The sequence below is a fragment of the Melospiza melodia genome, chromosome 2 (genome assembly GCF_035770615.1).
Source record: "Melospiza melodia melodia isolate bMelMel2 chromosome 2, bMelMel2.pri, whole genome shotgun sequence".
In the NCBI taxonomy this organism is placed as follows: domain Eukaryota; kingdom Metazoa; phylum Chordata; class Aves; order Passeriformes; family Passerellidae; genus Melospiza; species Melospiza melodia.
The window spans coordinates 64,421,637-64,448,342 of NC_086195.1; the positions used below are offsets into that span (position 1 = coordinate 64,421,637).

At 39.9% G+C, this 26,706-nt stretch overlaps 1 protein-coding gene across 1 annotated transcript; it reads left to right on the forward strand.

The window, feature by feature from the left end:
* The first annotated feature begins 912 nt into the window (after positions 1 to 912).
* LOC134414266 (transient receptor potential cation channel subfamily V member 6-like) lies at positions 913 to 26,191 on the forward strand. Its single transcript, XM_063148583.1, has 15 exons — positions 913 to 1,541; positions 10,927 to 11,024; positions 11,435 to 11,557; positions 12,448 to 12,588; positions 13,122 to 13,220; positions 13,428 to 13,603; positions 14,471 to 14,617; positions 16,896 to 17,108; positions 17,427 to 17,513; positions 18,585 to 18,661; positions 18,848 to 19,013; positions 19,305 to 19,371; positions 19,957 to 20,225; positions 20,966 to 21,072; positions 22,601 to 26,191. Exons 1-15 carry the CDS (start codon positions 1,411 to 1,413, stop codon positions 22,872 to 22,874), a joined length of 2,175 nt encoding a protein of 724 aa, XP_063004653.1. The 5' UTR covers positions 913 to 1,410; the 3' UTR covers positions 22,875 to 26,191.
* The last annotated feature ends 515 nt before the right edge of the window (positions 26,192 to 26,706 follow it).

The window sequence follows — 26,706 nt, forward strand, 5'->3', positions numbered from 1 at the left end:
TTAAAGCATTGTTTATTGTGTGGCAATTTATGATTTTATAGGATAGGATGCATCATGAGTTTACGGAAGTCTGGATGTCAATCCTAGTTTTATGGTTCTAAGAAACCTCTAAATAAACCAGGAATTTCAAAGAGATGACTCAGTCCTTCTGTGTATACACGTGTCTCTCTTGCCTTCTGATTCTGTCACGGTCCAGGCACCCTAAACAGAATTCTTTTCCACTACAGCAGGCGTGATATTTCTGTTCATTCAAGGTGCAAAAATATTGGGACAAGTCTTTAGGGAAAGAAGATTAGAAACTAGAAGCTTTCTCCTTTTCTCCTTTCCTTTTCTCTTTTCTCGTTTTTTTTTTTTTTTTTTTTTTTTTTACCTCTTTGTTTTTTTTTTTTTCCCTCATAGCTTTCAGTTTCTTCACACAAAGAAGGATGTCTCATCGCTTCATTTTCATATTTGGTCTACTGCTTTGCAGACAAATACTCTCTGATCCTGAATATGTTTTTCTGCGCCAAAATCAAGTTTTTGTTAAAAAAAAAAATCCAAACAAAAAACCCCCAAAAAAACAAAAACAAAAAACAAAACAAACCAAAAAACAACAACAACAACAAAAAAAACCAAAACAACAAAAAACCAGGTTATGTTAAATGGAAATTCTCATCCCTTTCCTAAATAAGATTTTTCTGGAAGAAATGAGAAGAAACAAGGAGAGTTTGTAGAACATGAAATGAAAATGAAATATGTAAACTTTACACATTAATCTACATAAACTCTTCTTCCAGCTTGTGGAGTGAGGTGATTTCGTTTTACGTGGAGAAGGTGGAGTCTGTAAGGATAATTTCTTTAATGGGATTTGCAGACAGCTGAAGTGGGAGGTGTGTCCTCCTCTCTGCCACCTTCCCAGAGCCCTGTGTCTTTTAGGGCACGTTCCCACATGTTCACTCACCTTAAAGGTGTTTTGCCTGGCTTGCTCAGCAGTCTATTTCAAAATTGCTTACATGTTGCTTTCCAGAGGAATTCAGAGATACAAAAGGAGGATGATGGCTTTTAAAGCCTAGATTTCAGAATCAAAATAGTACAAGCCTAGGACCTTGATGCTGTATGAATTCTTCAGTTGCTGTGCAGGGTCTTTTTGAGGGGTAGGCTGCTGGCGAGCTACTTCCAAATCAGACACACCTTTGGGTTGGGCTATTTTGGAAACTAAGTAATTGATGAGGCTCAAGGTATGGTCTGCTAGGAACAAGTGATTTTATTGTGTGTTTTTACAGGGACTGTGATCAGCTGATGCAGCTGATTGACAGTCTCCTCTGTAAGTAACTGGGGGCGGAGGAGCGGTGACCTGCAGTGAGCCCTCCCTAACTTTTTCCCTAAGTGGGGATTGCTGGCTTTCAGGCAAGAGAGGAAAGGGGACGGGATATGGGGGTACCTTTATTTGGGGAGAACAATCCCTTCTATTCCCGGATATGGAATGGACTAAGTCAGAAGCTGCAAGGCAAGAAATCCTGGGATAAACATCTGGATGAAATCTACTTACTCCAGCAGAAAAGGTAAGGTGCACTTCAGCCTTCTTGTCTTCTCTTTCTTCTGCTGCTTTCCCTGTAGCTGATTCTCACTCTTCCCCCTTAGGCTTTTCTGCCAGTAGATAAACTTTAAACAACCCTGGAGCAGTTTTCTCTATCAGATTTCTTCTTTCAAGGTGGAATGCTTCTGGAGTTCCAATCTTATCTGCTTTCACAGGTAGATTTACCAGGTTGCAGTTGAATTACCCTGAGTGCAGGACATCAGTCACAAATTAATAATGTATTCTCTTGTCTTTCCTGCTTCATTGGTAAAGCTCACAGGAAAATCATAAAGGTTTGTTTTTAATTGTTATTATTATTGTCATCATTATCATTAACATTATTATTATTTTTAGGAGTGTGTGTGATGCATAGGCTGCAGTCAGCTGAAATAGTGGCGCTTTTTTTGTCAAGATTTTGCCTTCTGTCTCTCTATAGGTTGCTCTTACTGTGGGATAGAGTAGGCTTAATGTTGTTGAACGTTTTGGGGGGTCAGTCAGCTCCTGGGTCAGACTGTGGTTTCTCAGACCTCTGACCTTGGTGTCGGCATGTACAGCGACTCCTCTTGGACCTTAGATTGTCCAGAAGATTGGCTGTGTCTTCCCATGTGAGCACTGAAGGCTTTTCGTTACTGCTGTGCAGGGCTGCTCCCTCCGCACACAGAAATGTGGGGCTATTCATGGAAATACAGCTGGATCTGCTTTTCATTGTCATTTCTGCATGCACAAATGCTGCACTACTCAAATAACAAATTGCTTCCAGTTGCTTGTAAAATCTGTTTTTTCTTTCCATGCATAACTCTGAACATCTGTGGGGACAAAAAGGTGACTGTGTGGGACAAAATCTATCTATACATAAGTATATGTACATATATGTATAGAAATATGCAAAGAAGCAGATCAAGAGGGACAAAAGTACACCTTTAGGGAAAGAATTGTATTGTTATCTAGCTTCTGACCAAGTAATAAAGCCTGTTCCAGTTTACTTCAGGGCAGTGGGACTTAAATACACTTAAAATGGGAGGGACAATGGGAACGACAGTGTTTCTGTGGAATGCTAAAGTGTTTACATTTTGACGTGTTCATGAAAAGCATCACAGGTAACTGAAAAATAAGTTCTCAGCAGATTCTGTAAGATCCAAATGAATACAAAATAGAACCTTAAATATATTACTATATCAAATTAATTATATTGATTACATACTAATAATTAATACTAATTAGTAATAAATTATAATACATTAATTTTTATGATTGGAACATTATCTTCATATTTTTAAGTCAAAGAGATGTGGAAGGAAGCTCTGCTGATCTCCATCTAACCTCCCACTTGAAGCTGAACTCTTGCCAGCAAGAGATCACATTGCTTAAGCTCTGTCTAGCTCACTCTTGAAAGCTTCCCAGGACAGAGATTCCACCATATCTTTAGGTACCTGCTGCAGTGCTGTAGTAACCTCCCAGTGAAAGAGTTTGTTTGTTTGTTTTTTCCCAAATATTCAACCTGATTTTGATGATATTCCTGTCCCTTGTTTACCATCTGCCGTTGCCAAGAGGGGTTTGGTCCCTTCCTTTTTGTTGCTCCCTTTCACAGGCTCCTGTTAGATTGCCACTTTTCTTTGCTTATTGGTCCTCATGAGTCATGTGCTACAGGCCCATGAACGTCTTGTGTGTTAATGGAGGAAAACATAAAAAATGTTAGTCATACAAACTCTTCTGCATAAACTTATTTTAGATCACTGCAGTGCAATCCCACTGGCCCCAAAGTAAACTTTTCTGTGCTTCTTTATAAAGCTCTCTGTAAAGCACATGCAGTGTGCATAATATTCCCTGTGAAATCAGGGTTGCATGGGGATGTGATTGTTCCCTTCCATTTTAGGTCTATATATTTCCCACAGCTTTTAACTAACACAAATTAGCCTCCTGCTATTTGGTCACAAATTATGTGGTGCCAATATGTGAAAAAATCTTTTGCTGAAGAGGGACAGGACCAGCTCTTCCTCCTATTATCCTACTCTTTCCTTTCTTGTCCCCAGGGATGCTCAGAGTTTGAGGAGAGGAAAAAAAATGAACATTTTGCAGAGGATTGGTTTTATTGCTTTCACATTTTTACTTATGTACAGATAGAAAACACAGCAGGAAGACCTTTGGTGACTGGTGTGTGGGAACTATTCTTGCGAAACCTCTGCTTTTGTGGAAAAACTGTTGTAAGCCAAAAGGGCTTTTACTATGTCCTGTCATTTTGTGGTACAGAACTGCAGTGTTGTGGCTTCAGCTTGAGTTCTTCTTAGTGAAAATGGTGTTGGAATAAATACAGTAATTAGCAGTGATTGAATTCTACTATTGTCTTATTGAAAGCCAGTGGTAAATATGTTACTGTTTAACTGGCATTCTTGGATCACACACAGAAAGTCTGCAAGAGAAGAACAAGGCTTTTTTTTTCCTGTCTGAGGCTGGTGATAATACCTGAAAACTGATTGTTTTGGTAGTTGTCACCTTCCCTGGCATTGATGTTCATTCTCTTTCTTGGTATGAAACAGTCCTTTGAATCTTACTAGCAGTAGATCTCAGCATTATTCACAGAAAGGGGTTAATATTGCACTCTATAATATTCCCCCAGGGGAATCCAGGTTCAGAAAATGCAATACAATCTCCTAACACTGAAGAGGACTTAGAGTTTATTTGGCCTTAATCTTCTGGTTTCTCTCTCTTGAAGACTCTCCTTTTTAAACAGCCTGTAGCTCAATGTGGAGTCCCAGGGACAGTGGTCACATCTCATATGTGCCCTCTAGAATCCTCTGGAAGCAAACTCTGGGATCTGCAGAGCCTGAAGCATATGAGCATAATCCCTCAACATAATTGATAATGATGGAGAACAGAAAGATGAATGCTTATGAGCCTGATAGAGGTGAAGAAGGATCACATGTCTGTCACAGTGCAATAGATCCTCTAGAAATTATTTTCAGTGCAAGAGTTTCCAAGGAAATGTGAACAAATTCCTCCTACAATGTGACTGTAGAAAATCCACCCAATGAGCATTGCACTGTATGAGCAATATATAAATTAGAACACGTGAGTACATGGTAACAGTACTTGTTAATGTATAACAATGATGTAGTATTTTTCCTCTTCTGTTGTCTGTATTATAACTTTGATTGGTTAATAGCAAGCAAAGCACAACTTGCATAACTTGCAGAGAGCAATGGTCATTCCAAAGATGTCACAACAAAACCTTTGGTTTCCACATTCTTTAGTGGCTCTTTAGTGTCCCAGACATATTAGCAAGGTGCTTTGCTCACCCCGGAAACAAATGTGGCACAAATAAGGAAGCAGCTCAGCCTAATGCAGGTGAGCTGGTTTGTTTAAGAGCTGTGCAGGGACACAGAGAGCCTGCAGCTTCCACACAAATCATTCACTACCAAAAGCTGGCAGTGAATAAGATGTTCCCATAGTTTGGCTGTTCATTTGTCTAAACAACATTACTGAGTTGTCATCCCACAATTTAACGTAGGATTGTCCTGTCTTAAAATCCGCAATACCTGTCAGTATTAATTGGTTTGTTTGCTCCCAAAAGTGACAGTCAAATAAAGATGCCAGCTTTCAGTTCCAGCACTTCATTTATAGCTCGTTTCAACAACAGTGCTTCTGAGTAGTCAAGATGCAAAGAACAATTGGCTGCTGTGCATGAAATAAAATCAAAAGCATCAATAGCAGGATTTCTGGTCTTTTATTCTACTGATACACCTTCATCCTAATGAAAGTTTTGAGACTAATAATGGAAAACAGTCTCCCTAATTTCACAAGTGTAAAGATCCTCCAGAAGTCATGTTTCCCCAGCAATGCACAGACGTACACACACCCAATCTCAGCCTAAGATGCATCTCAGGCTCATAGACTTAGGAAGTTATTTGATTTCCTAAACTTGGCCATAGGTTTCCACATAAAGAAGAAAACATGAAATTTTTGCCCTGAACCACCCCTCCAGCCCCCAAATTAAAAAGCTGTTAGAAAAAAATTTATTAAACACTGGGTGAGGAACACAACCTGGAATAAAACTGCAAGAAAATCCCTCTTGAGAAGGGCTGGAAGTTTTGATGCAAAATGAAGTTATACATCAGAGAAAAAATTTCTTTTATGACTGCTTCAGTGATAATAAATAACAACTAACAACTTCTGAACCGTTAAAACAGTTCTAGCATGAGATTATTCTTACAATGCTCTCAGATGCAGAATTAGAATAAAACAATATGTTAATGCAAGCAGAATGCCCTGCTGGAAATGACAGATCAAGATTTCTATTGCTTTGTGTGGCAGATAGTTAAATATCTGACAGGATAAGAATTCCCTATCAGTTTCTTGTCTAGTAACATTGGCAATTATTAACCTGTTTAATTTATTTCCAGAGAAGCTCTGTTTACTCTCAGCTGAAGGGGCTTTGACATACATGAGCAAGAGGTCCCAGTTGCTGAGTCTTGTTGCTGGTGCTGAAGAAGTTTGCTGACCCTGTCGATTGTCCAAGCCCCTGTTATCTGGCTCCTTTTCACTCGGGGCAATTATTCCCTAACTCCTCCTTTGGCATCTTGCTAGGTGATTGCTTTGATCCTCTTTCAGCTGGTTGGCTTCCTCTGAGCAGCCCTGTGTGCTCCTGAAGGCTTTCTCACATTTACATGCACATGCTAGCAGAAGGGAGGGAGAAGATGAATCTCCTCTGGCATTTTCATGATTCATTCTGGGGCATGGGTATTCTGAGCACAACAGGGAAAGAAGAGAAAGCTAATATAATATTCTGATGATGAATTTATAGCTTAGGTTAAAATAACCACTTGAGAACCCCAGGAACTGACTCTCTATGGGCATAAAGCTTGAAGCTGGAACCAAACTTAAATTAGAGCAAAGAATGGGGAAATTCCATATAGTAAATGATTGAAGTTGTAGAATCTGATAAGGGAAGAACAGAAAGAGATGCTTCATTGCATTTCTGGTGAGTTCAGTCGTGAAATAGAATCTTCAGATTGGTTGTTGTCCAGACAGTTCACATATTTAACATATTTCCCTGTTCTGAAAGAATAATCATAGCAACCCAAATTCTTCTTTTTATAATGAAATTAGGACTTATTTACTAGTCTTTGCATTCTCTATCTCTCCATAAGTGAAATGAGCAGGCTGCACTCCAAAAGAAGTGCTTAAGAAGCTAAAAGAGTACATATTACCAGCAGAAAGTGCTTGTGAAATCTTTAACCTTGTTTAGAACTGTTTTACATGACTCCCTCAGTCAGAATCTGACCTACATTTTATCTTCTCTTTGTTTCACAATGTATTTTCGGGTGCTCCTGATTTTGCCCTCACCTGTATTGGAAAAACAGCTCACGGCTTCCTGAGCACCTCATGGAATCACCTGTGAAGAAAACTGGCTGATAGTAAGGCATGACCAAGGCTCACTAATGCCTCCACACTGACACATTCCTTAGCTCAGCACGAAGAACCCAGGAGCACATCCAGGTGGATGCTCTTGTGGTTCTCCTTGCCCCTCAGAATTACTGGTTTGCTATCGAGCTGTGCTTAGCCTAAACTGATCCTGTAAGGCAACATCCAGTCTGCCTAGTGTTACAAACTTCACTTAGCTGGGTAAATCAGGGGCTTAGTGTTCCTTGATTCCATAGCTGTTGAAGGGGATGAACAGCATTAGAAGAGGAGCTTAACTTAGATGTGTGCTGAACTGTCTTCTTAAGGTGCCTGGAAATGTCTGCTGAATCATTTTCTGAAAGCCAGCCTCACTGTTCAATGACATAATGGTACTTTCAGGAAGCTAAGCATCTACTGTAGGCAGCTCTGTTAAGAGACTTAAGTTACAGATTTTGCCAGTTGCTGCTTTGATACTCAAAGGGGCCCAAGTAGTAAAATGCAAAACTCAGTGCTGTGTTTGATCTGTCAGAAAGACAGTTGGTTAAATATGCAGAAGTTAAATAATTGAAAATGTTTTGAAGGTTCTAAATTCAGGTGACTTCATTTAATTTTTTATATTAGCAAATTTGCTTCCCCTAGTTTTTGACATTTATATGCCCAGTACATTGCTGCAATGTATTAAAAATTAGTTGATAATTAGAATGGTATGTTTTAAATGAGGTTAAAATGTTTCCCCAATTCTGAGACAGAAAATTAAATGAGAGTAAAAGCATATGCCAGGAACATGTAACTCACAAACCTTTGAGACTTCACAAGCAGTGTGCCATGACATTTGCCAGCATTTCTGAGTTCTTCTTCTGGTTTTCTCTTTGGCCTGAGTTGTCTGGCATTTTAAGCCCAGTTGGAGGTTGCTGCAATAAGAAGAAATGTTTGACAATTTTGCCCTCAGTTTACAATAGCTGAGGATAGTATTTTTTATGCCTTCCTCATAGCAGTATCGGGATTGAATTAGTTGTTTACAAGAACTTTGGTAATTTTTGAGAGAAAGATATTGTGTTTGTGTCCTCCCGTGTCGTCTCTTGCCCAATCCTTCCTTCTCTCTGAGGTCATTTGAGGGATAAAGGCTTACCCAGTAAAGTATCAACATATTAATTGTAGCATTGTTTATACTATTGAAACCCCACCTCGTTCCCACTTCCTGCCTCTGAAACTTGTCTTTTCCAGAACCACAGAGTTTTTCTTAGCCAAAATAGTGGCAGAGGTGGCAAGCTGACTTCACTAACACCGAATCTTAAGACTTTTGCTTAGAGTGCCTCTTCATTTAGTTCCTGTTTGTTTGATCCTAGAGGCAATCTCCTCATCAAATCATCTTGTCATTAGTTAGTAATCAAACTGACGCATGAGTAAGCTATAGAAGGAAGACTTCCCTAACTAAGAGTGTGAAGGACATATAAAAATATCTCAGAATGGCTTCCTGATTTGTTGAGGACGGTTCTTTTTATTGGGAGTGCTTTTATTTCTCCTCTGCTTTTCAGGGGTTTTCTAGTTTAGTTTTTAGTGAGTTGGATAATGCGGTGTTTTTGGTGACAGGAAGTGCTCATTTTGTGTAATGGTAAACATGATGTTGAGGTATGCTTCGATTACTTGTAGCCCATGTCCCTTAATTTACACTTACTCAAATGATTTCTATTTATCTGTATAATTCTGATATTTTTTGTTTTGCTTTATCCCCCAAATTTTCTCAAGTATCTCCAGTTTCTTTCCACTATAAAGGAGAGCAGAACTGTCACATTTCAAGTGGATTAAGTCAGAGATAATAGCATACAAATTTCTTTTAGATTCAATATCTTGTTGTTCATAAGATAATTTAAAGCAAGAAATACATATTCCTGTGAGCCACAGAATTCATGTTACCTGCTTTCCTGTTGTTTTATTGTTAAACTGTCCTGTACTTAAGATGTCTGAGCTGCAGGAAGACATTTTTTGCAATGGCCATTCATATTCTCTGTGTCTCTGATGTGGGTTTAATTGTGGCTTATAACAGAGTTATATTCACAGGTAATGTACTCTCACTTCAGTGTTACCACTTGATGCAAGGCACCTATTGCTTTATGTAGGATTTATCCCCAAAATCTTGTAACTAAATAATGCCAGAATACATGGAACATCACCAGGAGGAAGCATTTAGTGTATCTGCAGGTGTATGGTTTGACTAATGTATTTGTTCCACGTGGCTTTTTGGGAGGAGTCCTTAAGACAATTATTGCCAGTTGTTAGGCTGTAGTAAAGGGACTGGATACCAGATAGAGGCTGGTAGAAAAACAAGGGCTGGTTCATATCAGCTTGAATTTGTCATTTTCTACTGTAATCCTTAGACTTATTCCACATCACACATTGCAGCCTGACCTGGGCCACGCTAGATAATTAAGATCAAATTAAACATCTGTACTAGAAAACAGCAGAGGTGAGATAAAAGCACAAAATTTTAATTTGAACAGAGATCTAAAACTGACCTTGTCTTTTTGGGAGAAAGGAATCTCTTTCATACTGAAAACTCATGAGACATAAATTTTTTCCTTTGGTTTGAGAGGCTTCTTCCCTTTTAATATTTATCTCCTGAATATGGATACTTGTAATTCTTTATTTGTATAAAATCAAGAAATCTAAAAGCCCACTTCAAATCATTTTTCAATTTATGATTTAAAAGATGGACCTGAAAATACTCAAGGACAACAGAAATATTTACCTCAATTTTGTAGTTTTTGTTCTTTTTAAAATTTTGTGTGGTCAATTCATGATTTCGAACATTGGCAAACTTTTTTTGGATGCTGAACAAACACTGCAAGCTCTGTTCAGGTACTTACACAAATGGATAGGAACACTACCCGGAGCCTTCTCTTTTCCAGGCTAAACAGTCACAGTTCTCTCAGCCTTTCCTCATCTGAGAGATGTTCTATTCCATTATCATTTTTTGCCTTTTGCTGAACTCTCTCCAGTAGCTCCATCTGTGTTTTGTACTGAAGATCCTAAGACCTGGATACAGGGCTCTAGGTATGGCATTACCAGAGCTGAGTAGAGGGGGAGGATCACCTCCCTTCACCTGTTGTTTGCTTCCAAAGCCCTTGCTGCAGTGAGGTTTGGTGGCTGTACTTATAAATTCTTCATCAAGCCCAAAAGATATACTCAAATAATGCAGATCCTCATGGAAGACTCGAGGGCATGCTTCAGCTACAAGTGAACCACTCTGTCTGGAACTTGTTTGAGCACATGCTCTTTCCCAGGACATGAACATATTTCAGTTCTCAACAATTTCCTCAGTTCTCTCAGAGAAAAAAGAGAATAAAGTAGTATAGCTAAGCTATCAAATTTTTCTCCATAACTTTGTATGTGGAAGAAATACATTTCAGAACTCAGTCTCTTAATTACAGGAAGTGCTGCCAGGATACAGATGGAATTCCTGTTTTCCCTTTTCTATCCACTATGGGAGCAAATCAGACAGCAATCTCTTCTTAATTTATTGTGCTGTGTGAGGAAGCAACTGGCTTTTTCTGGCTCCTGAGATAATTCCTTGCAGAAGGGCTTCAATGACCCATCATTCACTATTTCTGTGCCTCAAAAAGTGGGATATAAAAACAATAAACATTTTGGTTTAGGCAGCTTTCCCTCTGCTGCCACCATATGGCTCAGCACCAGTAAGCCTAGAGATGATGAACTTCAGTGTGTTTTTAGAATTGCACTGCTCTGCTTTTTCCTGGGGTTTTTTGTTGGTTTTTTTTTGGTTTTGTTTTGTTTTGTTTTGTTTTTCCTCTTTTGATGCATTCAAAGCATACCTCAGATGGTAGATGTGCATTGCTGATTTTTCAGTGAAAATGTTCAGGATACAAACTGTCTCAAGCAAAGGCCATGCTAGCTCTGGAGAGAGGCACTGTGTGTTTGACTTTGTTCCTTATCAGCCCCTTTTTTCTTGACTCCAGGATCTGGGAATCCCCACTCCTCCAGGCTGCCAAAGAGAACAACCTTGCTGCCATTAGGAAGCTTCTCACTGACGGAACATGTGATATCTATCAGAGAGGTAACTGGGATTACTTGAAAAAAATGGTTTTCTGTGAAAGGCAAGAACTTCCTACAGTGAGAAGTTTGTTAGTTTGCTAAAACATTTGCTTCAGCAGACTCAGATGACTTAACTCTATGTCAGCAGCTTTGCAACAAAGTGAGTTTTCTGACTTGGTTGTGCTTATTCACTTCATGCCTGAGGTCAGCTGTCCCTTACAGACACCTGAAGTTTCTGCTCAGTTTTCAGATTTTGTTGAAGTGAAGGACAGAGACTGTGCAGTTGTGTGGCTGTACCAGGCACTACTCAGGGGAGGACATAGCCCTCCTGTAATACTCCATCTCAGTGAATCTATTTCTGCCTTTTTTTTTTCCTGCTTTCTGTACAGTTGAACGTTTTGATGATTCTCATGCTTTTCCTACCGTTTCTAGGTGCGGTGGGAGAGACTGCCCTTCATGTCGCTGCCATGTATGATAACTTGGAGGCAGCAGTGGCTCTGATGGAAGCAGCTCCTGAGCTTATCAATGAGAGGATGACATCAGAACTTTATGAAGGTAATGTCACTGGGAATGAGGATGGGCAGGATTCCCTGCAGGAGGGGAGAGGAAGTACTACTTGTACATTTGGGAAAATGGCTTATACGGTCCCTGGTTCAGTATGTTGCTGAACTGTTATGCAGCAAAACCAACATGCAAATGGCTTCTGACTTTTCTTGGAAGGTGGAATTATATTAAACATGAGTACACATGTGCAAACATGCAAAGGCCTTGACCAGGGAATTGCAAGGGATTGGAAAGGGATTGCAAGGATATATACAGTTTGCTTTCTGACATAGTCGTTTGTAAAAAAGGGATATCTGCCTGACCTCCCTTGAAAGGAGAAAAGTAGTTATTTGGTTGAGAAAATGAGAAATGTGGCCACTGCTTTTGAAGCTAGGCTCTTACCCAGATTTTTAAAGAATGCTTCTGGTTGACTAGACAGAAATTCCAGTCTGAATCTCAAAAACAATAAAATAACAATAATGGGATTTTTAAAACTCTGAAGCCTAATTTGAAAGATAAGAGAAAGTCTTCTGGAGTTTCATCTTGACCTTATCTTCATTTCTTATGAAGGAAAGCACAGTCAATCTCATGACTTTCTGTTTGCTTCCCAGGAGAGAGTGACATGTCTTGATTTTTCCTAGAAAAAAAAAATCTAGAGAATGCACCCTGTTGGGTTTTTTTGGCAATTTTAAAGTCAGTTTTAATAAATTAATGAAAATATATAAGTAGAACGGAACCTCTGGAAAATCTCTAGCATAATACTTTGCACACAACAGGGATAACCTCAAAGCCAATTCCTGTAGCTGCTGTCCATTTACCATGACTAACATGTGAACTGCAGGCTGCTGATCAGGCTGAAGTTGCTTTCTTGAAAGGCATGGTTTTGTTTCTGTGTCTTGCAGGGCAGACAGCTCTCCACATTGCAGCAGCCAACCAGAACACCATGCTGGTGAAGGCTTTGCTGAAGAGAGGAGCCAATGCCAGCACAGCAAGGGCCACGGGGCACTTCTTCAGGCGCAGCTCCCAGAACCTTTTCTATTTTGGTACAGCCTTAACTTCTCCCCTTGCTGCTATAGGAGGGAACAAGCAGAGTGCTGAGGGGACATGGGGAGCCTTACTTTAGTCCCCATCTAAAGTGGATAAGCAGAGGATCCTATCTGCAAGTGTCATCAGACATACACCCTTTAGCAGAGAGCGAGACTTCCTCTGAGTGTGTGAATGCTATGTGAATACAAACAATACACATTTTATAGATTGGCATGTCTGCAAATAAATACATATATTGTATAAAAATTGTAATTTAGTGTCTTCCTAGCAGCAAATTACTTGTCAACCTTCTTATGGAGGTAAACCATTGAAAAGAGCATTTCTTCCTTTTAGTGTTGTGTTGGATGGGTCGTCTTTAACCTTTCTGATTAGGATGAGAAGTGGGGCAGGAAATTTACAAGTTACCTAAAGTAACTCCTCCTTTCATATCCTATGGCTTCATAGCATGGATAGCTTTTCCTCAGCATGCTTCAACCTCCCCTACCTCCTGGATCCCTAATGCTGTTTCTCCCCATTTCTTTCATTTCAGGAGAACATGTTTTATCATTTGCCGCCTGTGTGGGAAATGAGGAAATTGTGCAGCTGCTCATTGAAAATGGAGCTGACATTAAGGCTCAAGATTCTCTGGGTATGTGCTGTGGGGCTCAGTGAATTGCACAGAGTGGATCTGGACATTTTAATTCAGGCTGTCATCCGTGCATGCAAATATTCTTCTTTCACTAGAAACAGCTGTGGGATAAGGGATATGAGGAAAATAAAAGCCATCAGTCCATTCTCAGTCTTTGCACAGGGCTGGGCTATTCCAGATGCTTCATCCAGTCTGCTTCCTTCATAGGTAACACTGTTCTTCACATCCTGGTTCTCCAGCCTAATAAGACGTTTGCCTGCCACATGTACAGCCTGATACTTTCCTATGACAGGAACAAAGAAGGACCAGGGTCACTTGAACTGATTCCTAACAATGAGGGGCTTAGTCCATTCAAACTGGCTGGAGTTGAGGGCAACACTGTGGTGAGTTTGTGTGACACTGGTACCTCTGTGCAAAAGAAATGGAGACCTTGAAATAATGTCATTGAGAGCAAGGGTGTTTGTGCATGTTCCTAGTGGGTAGGAGACTTGTAACAAGATTTTTTTTTTCTAGAAGTCTTATGTAGGTCCCAAAAACCCTTATAAGAAATTTCTTTATCCTAATGAAAGAAATGAATGCTTACAGAATAGATATTTTCCCCAATTTTTAGAGCATTTGAGTTAAACAGGCGTTAACCAACACATTTAACCCAAGTAATTTTTTGAAAGGCTCACAGAAATTATTGTCTCGTTTGTCTAGATATCATTACTTTAAAAGTGACACATGAGAAACCTCTTTGGATACCCACAGGCATTTATTCACAGTCAAAATCTTAGCATTTAATGCAAACCCTCATCCTTCCACTCACTGAGAAGTCAAAGTTAGTTAGTGTTTCTTCTGTAGATTCACAAGGGACAGGATCATTTCCCTTGTCACACCTCTTTTCTGATGTCTTGTAGAAGAGTATTAAAACATTTTTTTCCTAATCAACATGTAATTCCATCTTAAGTCTATTGTCAGGAACTATAACTGTGTCAAGTAACTTTAGTAGTTTGATTAGAATATAGAGTAAAAATAACTCATCCTTTACGTCAAGCATGAACTAATAATCAAATGGGAATCAGAAAAATTTCTTCCACTTCTTAACCTGCAGTAATTGTTCCCAAGAGATATGAGAACCACAACAGCTACCAAGTTCAAGGAAAGCACGTCCTAATTGAGGGTTTTGAACAACTTTATTTGTTCTCATTGCAAATACACTATATACCGGAAAGCTTCTGATATCCTTGCTTCCGTTCTTTTCTCCTCAGATGTTTCAATACCTTATGCAGAAGCGGAAGCAGAATCTCTGGTCCTTTGGCCCCTTGAGCACTGTGCTGTATGATATCACAGAGATTGACTCCTGGGCTGAAGATCAGTCCTTCCTTGAGCTCATAGTATCCACCAAGAAGAGAGAGGTACTGCGCTGCATGCACTCTGTGTGCAGACCATGGTGATTATAGAAGGGGAATAATGATGAGTTTGAGGGTTCAAGCTCACTGATGCAATCCATGGAGCAAGGACTTTGTACCATGAGCTGCAGAGGACACATGAAGTATGGGGGTTTATTAATGGTCTGGCTACGTCTGATGCTTTACATACACTTTCTTCTGAGGTGTGAAAATTGAAGGTTATTGAAAGAACTAGACATGAACAAGCTACAGAAAAGGGTTTTCTCTCAGCAGGCTCAAAGATATACTAAGAACCTGTAGAGTAGCTCTAGCAAGTATCTTCCTGTACCTGTGATACTGATTAACTCTCAGAATATCCCTGTGAGAAAGGAGTACATTCAGAAATCCTAAACTGGAATACATTTAAAAACCACTCGCTGTTATTATTCCCTTCATTTAATGACAGGTTATGACTCAAAACAAAGTGGGTGAATTATCTTTGCTGTAGGCTCAAAAGCTTGTAAAGGGATTAATAAGACAAAAATAGCTGAGTGTAATGGCAAGCTTTGACAGATCTCCCTAGTATTTTCAAGGTACACAACCCCATCAGTTGCAATGACCTTAAATAATCCTAACAGGACAGGAAATGAATCAGAAGACACTTCAATTAGCACAGTTCTGCCCATCCTGTATTATTTCCACCTATCAAAATTTTAGTGTAACCTTTCTGACTGAAGTTTGTGCTTCCGGAGAACTTTGCTATGTAGCTGCTATGTCTATGGAGTTCCCATTTGCTCTTATGTGAAATTCTAAATTTCTGTGAGTGGGAATACATATGGAAATCCAGGGAAAAGCAGTTCTTGTCAAAAAATATAGCAGGCTAAGAAGTTGTCTGCTTTAGAAGACTAAACCATAATTCTAAAAAGAAAGCAGAATATTGGGCCTCTCTTATCCCAAAACATTCATATAGTGCATGCAGATCCAAGAATCCTAATTTCAGAGGATAAGATGTCCCCAAATATCAAGAGATATAGTGATTTATTTTCCAGAATGCTCCTCCTTATATGCAGTTGCAATTTTTGATGCATAGCTAGTAATTCTTTTTTGCAATTGATATGTTTGGTCCAAAATGTTTGCTGTCTCTCTAGAAGAATGCCACGTGTGACCCCATCCCATCTTCCTCTCCCAGTTCAATATTGGACTAGAGAAGCACCTTTAGACCCCAGACAGAAGCAGGTTCCTCTTGTATTAAGGGGAATGCATGCATACATTGGTACTAAGTTGTATTTTCTGATCCTGAAGTGGTTGAAAAGTAAAAAAAATAGATGGGAAGATTATACTAAGCTTCAAACTGGTATTATTCCTTTGAAAATGAAATCTACTCTCCTATGCAAAGAATTCTGGAATGCTGACTTCTGCAGAAACCAGAACACGCATAGGTGGATTCTCTGTCATGCAGTTTTGATCCTTTATGATGTTTCATAGGCCATTCAAGAGTTTTGCTGGAGTCTTGTCCATTTATGGAAACATTCCCTGCACTTTGTGCACTCAGCAATTTTTGGCTGACTTAGAGGAAACAGGGCATTGTAGCAAGAGAAGAAAAACATCCAGAGTGCACTAAGTAGTTTTTCTTTAAAGTAATCCAGTCACAACAATTTGACTCACATTTTCTTCTCACTTACTGCAGTGGTCCCCTAAACAACAGAAGGTAAGTCTAGTAATATTTAATAAAGTGTGTGGCTCAAATTCATAAGTTGTAAAGTACACCTGTCTCTCCTACTTGTGCTCTGTCAGTCTTCTAGTGTAAGCTGAAAGCTTGATATAGGCAACTCAATTAATTATCATCCAGATAATAGGGCAGAAACTTAAAAGGCAGTATTTTTACATAAGCCATAGAGCATCAGAAAAGTACAAATATCTTTTAGGAGAATGTTTCAGTTTTCTTATTTTAAAATGCCTGATACAGAAACTTGTGTTATTGTGCTAACAGGAATATTCTGTCATCCTCAGTTCTATGTTCCTACACAGAGGACAAATTTATTCCAGTATCTAATGAGCTTTTCCACTGGTACTCAACAGCTGTTCTCTGCAGAATATATTTCTTTTTTCCAAAGCTCTTTATTGTCAGACTGAGAAAATCCAATGCCCACTAGATCATTCCACTTTTGCAAAGTAAATTCAGTTTCATAATGCTGAATAGGGCAGATGAGAATAGTTTGTTAACACTCTCTCAGGAAAATTTGCAAATGCTGTTTATGAAACAATGTGCTTTTGGCAATTAATTCCTCCTTTCTCTCTTCCTCAGGCACGCCAGATCTTGGACCTAACGCCTGTGAAGGAGCTGGTGAGCCTGAAGTGGAACATGTATGGTCGTCCCTATTTCTGTTTCCTGGCCTTGTTCTACATCCTCTACATGGTCTGCTTCACCATGTGCTGCGTCTACCGGCCCCTCAAGCCCCGCACAGACAACAGAACCAGCAGCAGGGACAACACAGTCTATGTCCAGAAAATGCTCCAGGTACTGTGGCTGTACGGGTCAGAGCCCCATTGGGCAATTCCCATCTAACCTAGTTAACTGGAAAGGCCAATCCTTGCCCAGTCCTCAGCTATTGCAGCTGTCCTCCTCCCTTCTCTCAGCCAGCTGACCTTTGTCAAGGAGGAATAAGAGGTGTGCTCTGTGCTCCGTTGCTGTGGCTGGGCTGGTTCCTCTGGCATTGCCAGGTCTACTCATGTTTATTATAAGTAACAACAGGCTTTCTCCTCCCCATCCTCTTTTAAAATTTACTTTCATTTTATTTAAAATTTAATTTTGCTTTTCATTAACTTTATTCTTCAGGAATCATATGTGGCATATGAGGATGAGCTAAGGCTGGTGGGGGAGCTGATCACAGTCATTGGAGCTGTAGTAATTTTGGTCCTTGAGGTAAGAGAAACAGCTATAAGAGAAACAGTTTCAAGTTTCATCAAGGCAGATTTTATTTACTAGACAAACATGGATTTGTGCTCACTACTTGGTAGGGCTTATTTGCTTAGTCTGAGTGCTTCAGCATAGGTCTATGGCAATAGGCATTGCCAACAGTATCTATTAGATGAGACAGAGACTGTGGCAATGTCCTAGTAAGGCTCCAGGTGCGGAAGAAGCAATTAGAAGGATTGGTTGCACTCTCAAATACTGTCTGCAGGGTAATCTACAGTTCCTGTTAGCACCATCCATGGTCCAGCTGACTCCCAGATGTTGCTTCATCCAGCGCCCATAAATATTCCTGTGTTTAGGGCTCCTGGGTAAAGTGACTTCTGCGCATAAACAGAAAAGTTTATATTTAATTGGAGGTCAGTTACTCTACAGGCTTGTAACAGGAGCCTTTCTCAATTACCCCCCACTTGATCTTATTATAATAGGAAATAGAAGATTGAAACTTTTTTGAGAAAGCTCAAAAGATGATGGCAGGAAGAACTGAAGATAAAACAGGTCCTGTAAATAGCTTTCTGCCTATATGGGGTGCATCAGGCACAGTGTAACCAGCTGGCCAAAGGAGGTGATTGCCCCCTCTCTGCCCTGCACTGGTGTGACCTCAGCTTGAGTGCAGTGTGCGGTTTTGATTCTATGGTAATTCTATGGTATGTTCCAGAAGGACAAGTCCTTCTTCCTGTGCTTAGTCAGGACTCTGGGGCTAAGTCTAGAACCAGCACAGTGTGAATTATAACAAACTCCTTTGATTCTCCAAGAAGGTCTTTTTTGTCTTGTTACTGAGGCACCTCTCTGTGACAAGTCTCTCAATCTGCCCAAGCATTCTTAGATTTTTCAGCAATCTCTGTCTCATCCCAAGAAGGGCCCACCTGGCTCAACCATTCTGATTTTAAAGTAGCATAGAAATTGATCCATCAAAGGAGATGGGGCTGACCCTAAGAACCTGTGAATATTGGTGGTTGCTATGACATTAGTAATGTTGTGGAAACTGTCTGGGTCCTTAAGTTAACAGGACATCTCTCTTAGATTCCAGATATCCTTAGAGTTGGAGCAGCAAAATACTTTGGACAAACGATCCTAGGAGGGCCTTTTCACATAATTGTGTAAGTATAGAACATGATAAGTTTAATAAATATATTGTCTATCATTTTCTCCACTGCTCTCTTTTGCCAGATGAGTCACTTTCTCCATTTTTTTTAGAGTATTCTTTCTCTGGATTTATTTCACTTAATGGCTCGGCTAATATTTCCTTTACTGAACTTCTTTTTGCTGTCTCCTCTTCCTTGCAGCATCACCTATGCTTGCATGATCCTGGTGACCATGGTGATGCGCCTCACCAGCACAACTGGGGAGGTGGTGCCCATGTCCTTCGCCCTGGTGCTGGGGTGGTGCAACGTCATGTACTTCGCTCGGGGCTTCCAGATGCTCGGACCTTTCACCATCATGATCCAGAAGGTGTGAGACGCAAACAAGTATGGGCTGTCCTGGCACCTCTTTGCAGATAGGGAGAACTGCGGGAATACTTTTTCCCCCCCTCAGGACTATTTGCTTAATTTTGCATTCATGCCAAACGGACAGGTTCTTGTCTGCACAGAGTGTTTTAGAACTTTCACATTCTCTCTTTAGTGCAAAGGTTTCCCTTAGTGTGCTCATGGACTTAGAATCTGGAAAAAGGTTTTCATGGGGTGGCACTGTGCCTTGGTGGAGCAGCTGGGCCTCATGGTTGGCTCTGTCTTTGCTCTACAGATGATATTTGGAGATCTCATGCGCTTTTGCTGGCTCATGGCTGTGGTGATATTAGGCTTTGCATCAGGTGAGTCTACAAAGAGAAAATAACCATATGCTACCTCTGCCAACTGCTTTGGTATGAATTAAGAATGTGGGTTTTGATTAAATGTCTGGTTGACTTCCGAATAGCTGGGAAAACTGGTGATGATGTTTAGCTTGTATTTCTCTGAGCATGGTCACTTTCCCACTACTGAGTTCTGTTCTCAAACCATGAGTTTGGTTTTCAATTCTTGCTCTTTCCAGGATCGTAGAAGCTAGGATAATTCATATAATTCCATATATTTTTAAGTCAAGATTTAAGAACATACTGCATTTATTATATTTTTCTCTGGAAAATTTGATTAGCACACATAGCTTTATTATATTCTTGAGGATGAAAAAAATTACTACTTTGAGAAATAAATAAATAATGAAAGTAATTTTGGGTCATTTTATCATGGAGATCAGTGATTCGAATCAGTGATTTGTCCTTGCATAGAAGCACATGCAGGTCCTGCCCAGACCATTTTTTTGGTCAGAATCTCCTATAGGATTCTGTTATTCCTCCTGGAATGTGATTCCTGTTGTTAAACTCTCTATTTTTTTTTTCTCCTGATTTCTCCTCTTCCAGCTTTTTACATCATCTTCCAGACAGAGAACCCTGAAAACCTGGGGCAGTTCTACAACTATCCCATGTCCTTGTTCACCACTTTTGAGCTCTTCCTCACTATCATTGATGGCCCTGCAAACTACGATGTGGACCTGCCCTTTATGTACAGTGTGGTGTACTTTGCTTTTGCCATCATTGCCACCCTCCTTATGCTCAACTTGTTAATTGCCATGATGGGTGACACCCACTGGAGAGTGGCCCACGAGCAGGATGAGCTCTGGAGAGCCCAGGTAATCTAGTTAAGGTGGGCATTCCTACCTTATTTCAAATAGCAGCTAGAAGCTCATCAGCCTTTGTTGTTCATGCTCCCTAGAAGTTTGTTCCCTATGCGGGGAATCTCTTGTTAAATAGAATTGAAGTTGCCTCTTTTTTTTTTGCAAATCACATTGCTGTGTAACTGAGAGTCAAATTATAATTATAGGGGTTGAATGAAGGGGGATAGAACACTAGGTAATGATTACAGGAAGGCCACAAATGTCTTTTGATCCACTAAAAGAAGCTGGCCTGACTGTCTTGGTCAAAAGGCAAAGAAATTCAGACAGTTCTGTAGCTAATCAACAGGAAATCCATTTCCCCTGCTTTTCTGTGAGAAAGAAGTCAGACAAATGGTAAAATGTAGTCATGTGGCCACAGTGGCAAGTTCTGATGACAATTAAAATGGGTATAGATACTGTCCTCTTCTCTAGCTTGCAATTAATTACCCTCATCGTTTCCATGAGGTATAAAAGGAAGAAAATGGAATAGAGTTTTAAGACCACCGTTACTTCTTCAAAACATGTCACAGTTAAATCTAAGTTAGTGACTGCCTTATTTGAAATGGAGTATAGACTCTATAATTGTTTTTTTCCCTTAAGGAGCTGTAATGTAGTACAGTATGGGTCGGTGCTGATGAAACAAATATTTTTGAAAGAGAGTCTTTTTTTTTTTTTTTCTAATTTGTCTGAGCATTTTCCTTTCTCTCGTTCCAAAGGTTGTTGCCACTACTGTGATGTTGGAGCGGAAGCTGCCGCGCTGCCTCTGGCCCCGCTCGGGAATCTGTGGGCGGGAGTTCGGGCTGGGGGACCGATGGTATCTCAGGTGGGTTCCCTTGCAGTGGGCGCATGTCAGGATCCAGGGAGAAGAACCCAATGTATGGATGTTAATAAGAAGCCTTTCCAGTGGTCTGGAGAGTGTTGGAAGTGCTGTGCTTACAGAATACAGACCCCAATCTGTTTTCTGTCTGTGGCTGATAGATAGACAAGCACTGTCCCCCTCAGAAAGCTCTGCTGTACATTCCCTTGTGAAATCAGCTGATGCCTTCAGTAGTCACATTGGAGAGACCCCCAGAAACTGCATGCATTATAAGACCTGAATTTTTCTTTCAAACTTCTTGTAATGACTATCACTGAACTTCACTGCTGTGCTTGGTCAGCTGTCCCTGTCCCTTGGATACATGAAATGGCAAAGGCAGAATCAATCTATCAGACATTCAACAGCAATGAGCTGCCCTGTGAATGACTCAAAATCAGAACAGGAATAATTAAAGTTAAAATTCCTTTCTTGAGTGAACTTAGTAAATATGTTATACTTTGCAATTACTGTGTCAGGTGGGAAAGGCACAGGTCCAGGATTTCAGTTTAGGTAGTGAACTAAAATACTGTCTGTAGTCTGGATAATACTAAATTCCTCATTATTTCTGATTTTAATCAATATTTATGCTGGGTGAGAAAAGAAATAACTTTTGGGCATTTATCTTTTCTAACTGTGCAAACTTTTGCTGAAAAAGCCAGAAGGGGGAGTGGTGGCTGTATGAATCATAGAATCATAGACTCATAGAATATCCTGAGTTGGAAGGCACCCACAAAGATCATCAAATTCCAACTCCTGGCCCGGCACAGGACTTTCTGCAGGCTTTGCAGACAAACTGAGCCTTGTGGATTTTCATATTTACTGGGCAGAACGAGCAGACTTAAAGTGGTGCCAATATGCAACACTTTCAGTCCAAGGCATGGAATATAGAAATATATTGCATGAGCAATGTCCCAGAAATTCACGGGGTATAATTGGGAATGCCAATTATTCACTGGATGCTGTGAGGAAAGAGTGCTGTGATTTAGTTCTGTCAAATCACATGGGTGTTCATTATACATGTGTGAGATAATAATTCAGAAGACAATCTGTAAGTAATGTAGAGGATTGGTGGAAGTGGAGCAGTTAAATAAAAGTTCAGCAAGAGATAAGTGACATCCTGAGGCTGGCAGCCATAGAGTATCAGAGGAGGAAAGACAAGAACAGAGAAAATAAATTAATATATGCATATATATGAATAAATGCATATATCAAGGTCTTCCAATTGCTTACAGCTGGGAAAATGGAAAGGGCAAATCACCATGGATTTGTGGAAGGACAGGAAACCATGGGCAGACAAAGGTACTGAAGTCAGTGATGAGGACAAAGGTCTAGGAGATAACTGTGCTAGCAGCCTCTAGCGTCCTGCCTATAATCAATTTCCTGTGCAGATTTTTCTGGAATATCTGTGTCAGTAGCCTTGCTTTGCGGAGGGGTTTTGTTGATGAACCAGCACTTTTCTGCTTCATTCAGTTTATATTTTCTAATCCTCTTCCAGAATTGAAGACAGGGTTGATCCCAACAAGCACAAGATTATGCGGTACACAGAGGCATTTAAGGTTCAGGATAGGGATCACTATGATAAAGGTTCAGAAAAGCTGGAAACCAACGGGGACACCTTGTGCAAGAAGGAAATGTCTGCTCTGTCACTGTCACGGAGCACATCCAGAACCAGTTCTCACCGTGGCTGGGAGATCCTGAGGCGGAACACCTTCCGCCAGCTCTGTGGGGAGGTCGGTCCTGCCGTGGATGAGGAGGTCTATGATGTCTAAGAAGCCTCTATTTTCACTCTGCAATATGTGAAGTGGCCCTTTTGCCATGACAGTTGTCTTCTGCAGCTGTTCATGCACTCCCCATCATGCCACACGCACTCATCAGCCTTGGAGAACTGTGCTGGTGAAGATTTTGTGAGCAGTTCATGACACCTGTGCTATGACAAAAGAATGCAATTTTTTCTCTCCTACTTATACGCGTCCCTGCAATTGCACTGATATTTGCACCAAGCTGGTGGGCTTGTTGAGCTGTGTGATGCAAATGATCAAAAGAAGCCTGCAATGGGATTTCATCCATTTACAATGAAGTGATCACAGTAAGCCCTCTTCCAGACTGTTACATAGAGTATAATCTTCCCCTCCAAGTTTCACAAAATTGCAAGGCTCTCATAGCAAAGAATGACTGAAGTTCTGATTTATGATTTTATACAGAACAGAATAAAACCCCCCAAACTCTCACAAATCCTGTAACGGATCTCAGGAATGAAGGTGGTTGTTGAGCCTGTGATGTTTGAAAAGGACTGTAACTACTCAGCTGGCATTCAGGGCCTGACAGATTTTGCCCTCTGAAGAAAGGCAGTCTCCATTAACTGCAATTTCAACATTTCTGGCTTAGTAGGACTGTTTTGGTTTTGGTTTGGTTTGCTAGTTTGGATTTTTTATTGGTGATGGATGTTTTTGTTTGTTTTAAATTTTTGTCATATGAATGCACTTTAAGCTTTTGAAAAGATGTGATTGCTATTCCTGGGAGGATTCTGAAGTGGAAACTTCTTTTCCAATTGAGAGAGTGTATGATCTGGTTAGGTGACTTTCAGCAGTGTGAAATTTCAGCAGAGATATTTATCTCCCAAGTAAGCTAAAGCTGGTCTTTTGTTTTTTGTGGAAGAATAGGTTTCTGAGTTCCCTGACTTATAACTGAGCCATCAAGGTTGAGTAGTGAGCTCCTATTTAACACTGAAAGAAATGGTGAGGAGATGTTGGATAGATGAATAAGAGCTATTGCAGAGACAGTTCAGAAACTGGTGCTCACTCTGTCTCTCTCTGGAGATCTAAAACCATCCAATGAACAACTTAAAGTCTAAAACTGTCCAATGAACAACTGATTTGAACAGTGAACCAGTTGGATGAATGTCTAAAACTGTCCAACGAACAGCTATCAACAGTTCCCTTCCAGGCGTGTGCCAGTCTATCATCTGCCTCAGGCCACTTTAAGAAAAATGAAGAAATGTTCAGAGAAATGGACAGTCATTTCAGGGTTTCTTTTTGTATTCTCAGGAGTGTGGAGTTTCATTCCAGTAGCAGAAGTTAAGCAGAAAGCAATCCACGGTCTTAACATTTCCTTCCAATGGTACTAGTAACAGCAACGTTGTTGTTTAAGAAATTAAAGATTATTATCTAGCACTAGACTTTGAGCCAAATCATCCTGTGATAATCAAAGCAGACAATGAAAAAACTGAATCCAGTGGATTTCTGATTGTATTGGAATATCACTGCAAACCTCTCCTACACCTTTTCACTTGCAGGTGCTGTAATGAGTATCATGACCTTTGCAATCATGTGTATTTATTTAAATGCCCACTTTCTCTTACTTGAATAATTTTTTTCTTTGTCCTCCAATGGAAGACAGACAGAAGGATGTCATTCTGGAATTCAACTGTATGATTGTATGCTTTTGAGTTGACTGATGTTATTGAATTGAAGCTGTTGCCTGGTCTCAGTCACTGAAGTGCTGTCAGTCCTTCCAAAAACCTTTGGTTCTTCTCGCTGGTGATCTATGGAAATGGGAGCAATGTGGTATGTTAACCAGAACTGTGAAATGTTGTTCTGATTGTAGATTAATTTTATTTCATGGTGGATAGGCAATAGCCAGAAGGGGAGAACTAAGGATTTCCATATCCTATCCCTGGCCCCAAATATGGTAGAATTTTTAGGAGTTTGAAAACCACTGAAATACAGTTATGATGCAACCACATACAGTCATTTCTATGATAGAACTCCCCCTTTTGACAAAATAATGATAATGATAATAATAATGATAATGATAATAATAATGGTAGTTTGAAGTACCAGTTGTGTAAGCCCTGATTCTGATTTTGCATTCTTCTTCATTGTTATAAACATTGAGTAATTTGATCTTAGATATTAAAACAACACTTTGACATGGCAGGAGGCAGAACATAGTTATCAGTGGTAAGCCTTTTTTAAATTTTGGTCTGCTCTCCAAGTGCCTTCTTTCATAAAATTGCATCCTGTCATCCTTAGATTTCAAAATTCCTGCATAGAACCTCTGCAAACAGCAGCATCAGAACTGTGTGATTGATTTTCTGACTTTGGAATTGCCTAATGTAAATAGGATAGAGAATCATAGAAGGAAGGGATCTTTAAAGGTCATGTAGCCCAGAAACTGAGCAGGCACATCTTCAACTGGATCAGGTTGCTCAAAGCCCTGTCCAACCAGACCTTGACTGTTTCCAGAGATGGTGCATCCATCACTTCTCTGGAAAACCGTTTCCAGTATTTCACCACCTTCATTGTAAAAACATTTCTTACCGGTTCCTATTGGAATTTGACTTCCAGTTTGCTAAAATGTCTTACATATTTTTAAAAACCAAAACCCTGGAGAAAGATGCCCTTGTGCAAAAGGGGGCAGAATATTTTACCAATAGTAAATTGATTCCCCAGTCTTTTGTTGATGATCAATGATGCAGACAATTTTTAGAATGATTTTATTTATCTGTAGGATAAATGGCTACAGAAGAAAACTAGAGGTGGGGAAAATTGGCAGATGTAATGGGCACACCAGTTGTTTGGAATATTAAATTTAATACATAAATGTGGACTACCTACCCTCTTGCATTTGGACATAGATACATGAAATGCACCCGTGTGAATCTCAGGTGATGAAGTAATAGGAGGCAATGGAATAACCTTTGAGCTGTTTCAATGCAATCTGGGTCTGACTCAGCAACAGCAGAGACTGCAGTCACACAGAGGCAAAGCACTTTCACTGTAATATTCTGCATGAATGTGCTGCTTCAAGATTTGCTTCAAGTTTTGTGCTTTTTGGTGTACCTATATCCTAAAATTCTGAAACAGTATTGCTGCTCCTTGCTGTTGCAAGGTGTCTTTCCTCTCCCTCCTAACAATATTGCAATGATTTCAAAGCAGACATTCCTCCCCTCTCTGGAAGTGCTAACCTCAAACTGTCTTCTATGTTACTAAAGTTTATGATAATGTGATGAATGAATGTTTTGATCCACTTGCTTGTAGTTAAATGAGATATATTTTGCTGACAATAAAAATATGGAGTGCCTTGATTGCTTCTTTGTGTCTAAAATAACTATCAGGAGCCAATTTTTGTGCTTGCTTCTCTAGCAGCAATAATAGGCATTAGCTGACCAATTGTTTGTATTGTCACATATGGGTCTACACTAATTTTTTTATTAAATCTGTTGTTCCACAACAATCCACTTCAGGTATTTCTTTATACAAAGTTTGTATATGCTCCAAATACTGATTTCTGGTTCAAACTATTAACTGTCAAAGCCCTGTTTTTTAAAGTCAATGAGAGTTTAGTGAAAACTGCAGGGCAGTTTTCTTCAGGGAAGAAGTTGTCCTTTCATGTTCATGGGATGATGTGTGTTGGGCAGTGAGACAACAACTCCAGTGAAATACACATTTATACAGAGTTTTCTCAGGAATGCACATGCAAAACAGATGCAGATTACTCAGTTTTATAATGTGCCAGTGTATAATCATGTTTCACTGAATTTGATGTTTACACCACTCCTTAAATTATTACTGTGATTCAAGTTAATTTTTTGAAAGCTTC

What these genes read in the sequence shown, in the direction of transcription:
- LOC134414266 (XM_063148583.1), top strand. Translation starts at nt 1,411, where the DNA reads ATGGGGGTACCTTTATTTGGGGAGAACAATCCCTTCTATTCCCGGATA. An exon ending in CCAGAACCTTTTCTATTTTG is followed by an intron (nt 12,589 to 13,121) that starts GTACAGCCTTAA and finishes CTTTCATTTCAG; the next exon opens with GAGAACATGTTTTATCATTT. An exon ending in ATGTCCAGAAAATGCTCCAG is followed by an intron (nt 17,109 to 17,426) that starts GTACTGTGGCTG and finishes TTTATTCTTCAG; the next exon opens with GAATCATATGTGGCATATGA.